The following is a 2,845-nucleotide window of genomic DNA, read 5'->3' as shown; positions in this document are numbered from 1 at the left end:
CACTTTCCATTTTATTTTTTCAAAATGCTTGGTGTTGTTGTAGTCCTTCTGTAAAAGGTCTTCAGATTCCTCAGTGAATCCTTCTGGATCAGGGCTTTTCTGGGAGGTTGTTTAATCACTTTGATCTTGCTGCTTGTACTTGATAAGGAATTTTGTCTTGGTTTGATGTTGGTGGGCTGTGTGTGTCTAGAAACCTAGCCTTTTCTTCCAGACTTTCCAGTTTACTGGAATGTAGGTTTTCAAAATAGTCCCACAGATGCTCTGGATGTCAGCACTATCAGCTATAATCCGGTAGCCTTTCTTGTCTCTTATTTTATTCACTTTCTCTGTGAGTTGTGGTCAGGCTTTCAGCTCAGCTCTTGCCTCAGTTACTCCGTCTCGCCAATTCTTCATCCGCAAATTCTTTCTTTCTTTCTTTCTTTCTTTCTTTCTTTCTTTCTTTCTTTCTTTCTTTCTTTCTTCCTTCCTTCCTTCCTTCCTTCCTTCCTTCCTTCCTTCCTTCCTTCTTTCTTTCTTTCTTTCTTTCTTTCTTTCTCTCTCTCTCTTTCTCTCTTTCTCTCTCTCTTTCTTTTTTCTTGGTTTGCTTTGGTTTTCTGTGGCCTTAAGGAGCATCACTAAGTTTTCTATGTGAGATATGTTTCTTTTAGGGCCACTTGTTTATAGGCTCACAGTGGGTGCAGCAGGCTGGCTGGTACCAACAGTACTGCCCATTCTGCCTTCCTGATGTGGGAATTAGAGCCACACTTCCCTCTGAGAATTGATTTCAGTTATTTTAATTTTTAACCTAGCACTGTTAATTGGTGTGATAATGGTGGTGATGGACCTCAAGGTCACAGTTCCTGAAGAGGCACTCCTCAGAAATAGCTACAAGATCTTGAACACCATCTGCCAAGGCAGCTTTGGGGAAGTGAAGCTTGCCTGGCACCTTCTCACCCAGACCCAGGTGGCCTTGAAAGTCCTGCCAAAGAACTCCTCCATTGTCACATCAGAAATTGAAATCATGAAGTCCCTCAACCATCCCAATATCATCCAACTTTATCAGATAATTGACACTGAAGTCAACACCTACCTTGTGATGGAGTATGTGAATGGAAGAGGGCTGCTGGACAGGATCCAGGAGGACGGCCATCTGCAGGAACAGGAAGCCCGCCGATTTTTCCAGCAGATTGGGAGCGCTGTGCATTACTGTCATTCAAAAGGTGTGGTGCACAGAGATCTGAGGCCAGAGAATATCCTAATGGATAGCGAGGGCAACATCAAACTCAGTGACTTTGGGTTGAGCATTCAGGTGAATCCTGGACAGAAGCTGCACTCTTTCATTTGCAGCCTCCCATTTTGTGCCCCAGAGCTCTTGCAAGGAAAAGACTATGATGGTCCTGCAGCTGACATGTGGAGCCTGGGAGTCCTCCTCTACTTTATGACTACAGGCTGCCTCCCTTTTCAAGCACCTACTAATCCTGGGATAAAGCAGAAGATCCTGTGTGCGAAATACTACAGCCCATCTCACCTTTCTGCAAATGTGCTAAACATAATCAGACAGTTACTCACCCTGGACCCCAGCAAGAGGGCCACTATAGACTGCATCATGCACCACCCATGGCTTGCACAAGGTGAGGTGCCTTCCATTGAGTTTTCCTTGGAAGAGTTTCCCAGTCTCCCAAACCCCATTATCTTAATCAACATGGCTGATTTAGGGTATGACCCATATGAGGTCCTGGAATCTTTAAAAGCTCAAACCTTCAATGAAGCAATGGCTACATATCTGATATTACAACACAAGAACTCCTGTGAGGATAGCCAGGAGAACCAAGTGAAGCCTGGGCAGCTGGAAGTTTTACCTTGTGTGACCCCTGCAGAACTTTCTGCCTCCCCCCTTCCCCTGAACAGGAGAATCAGTGATCCTGCCCTTCACACCTCCCTCTATAAATGTCAGCTTCCTGAGGATGAGACACATTTAAGGATGGGAAAAAGGGCCATCATGCCTGCTACTCCCCAATGCTCCCTGAAGAAGAGGACCATCTCTTGTTTCAGGGAAGCCTGCCATCATGGTGATGAGGTTGCCCTCTGCACCCATTTCAAGAGTAGCTGTGAGGCTGGGCCAGAGAGCCATGTGGGCTTGCAGGGCACACGACCAGAAAACAACTCACTTCCCAGGGAGAAACTTCAGGCTCTGACTGAGAAGAGTGCTCATACAACAGAGAGAAGCACATCCTCTGGAGATCTATCGCCAGAACCAATGTCCTTGCCCAGTGAGCATCCTGAAAGTGTGATGGTAACCTGTATCCATGGATACTGCCCAGGCTGGAAGAGGGTGATGAGGAGGGTCGTGGACTGGGCAACAAAACTGTGCTGCTGCGTGCCAGTCCAGAGGCAAAGTCAGGTCTCCAGGAACAAAGTGGTTCCAGTCAGAGGACAGGAGAGTGGCATGATACCCAAAGCCAGGAGGTGAGGCAGTGAGATGAATTTGACCTCATCTGTGCTGTTCTGTGTTTTTCAACTGGCATCAGATAACTGTGCACCTGCGTGGAGTGTGTGACTTTATGTGTTTGTCACCCCAAGAGGACAAGTCCTCAGTACTCACTCATGTAGAACTTGGAGTGTATGTGGACCACAAAAGGTAGTGACCAGAGCTGGGGCAGGGGGAGGGAGAAGTCGTGGTAAAAGAGACAAAGGTCAAGACCCAAGGAATCAGTTGGGCAGCTATCACCTGGCGAGGTGTAAGCTCTGTGTGTCTCTAAGTCATTAAGGGATTCCCTGTCATGTTTCCCTGCTCTTAAGTGTCGAGGGGGCAGCCCTTCAGCCTTGAGGATGAAGAACCATAGGGTGAGTTCAGCCTGGTAAGGAC

At 47.2% G+C, this 2,845-nt stretch overlaps 1 protein-coding gene across 1 annotated transcript; it reads left to right on the top strand.

Moving 5' to 3' along the window:
* Positions 1-808: 808 nt before the first annotated feature.
* On the top strand, positions 809-2,449 carry LOC110549263 (sperm motility kinase X-like). The gene has a single exon (XM_021638259.1). It carries the CDS (start codon positions 809-811, stop codon positions 2,447-2,449), a length of 1,641 nt encoding a protein of 546 aa, XP_021493934.1.
* The last annotated feature ends 396 nt before the right edge of the window (positions 2,450-2,845 follow it).

Source organism: Meriones unguiculatus, chromosome 5, assembly GCF_030254825.1.
Source record: "Meriones unguiculatus strain TT.TT164.6M chromosome 5, Bangor_MerUng_6.1, whole genome shotgun sequence".
In the NCBI taxonomy this organism is placed as follows: domain Eukaryota; kingdom Metazoa; phylum Chordata; class Mammalia; order Rodentia; family Muridae; genus Meriones; species Meriones unguiculatus.
The sequence above is the reverse complement of the archived record's forward strand: the minus strand, read 5'-3'. Positions and strand labels throughout refer to the sequence as shown.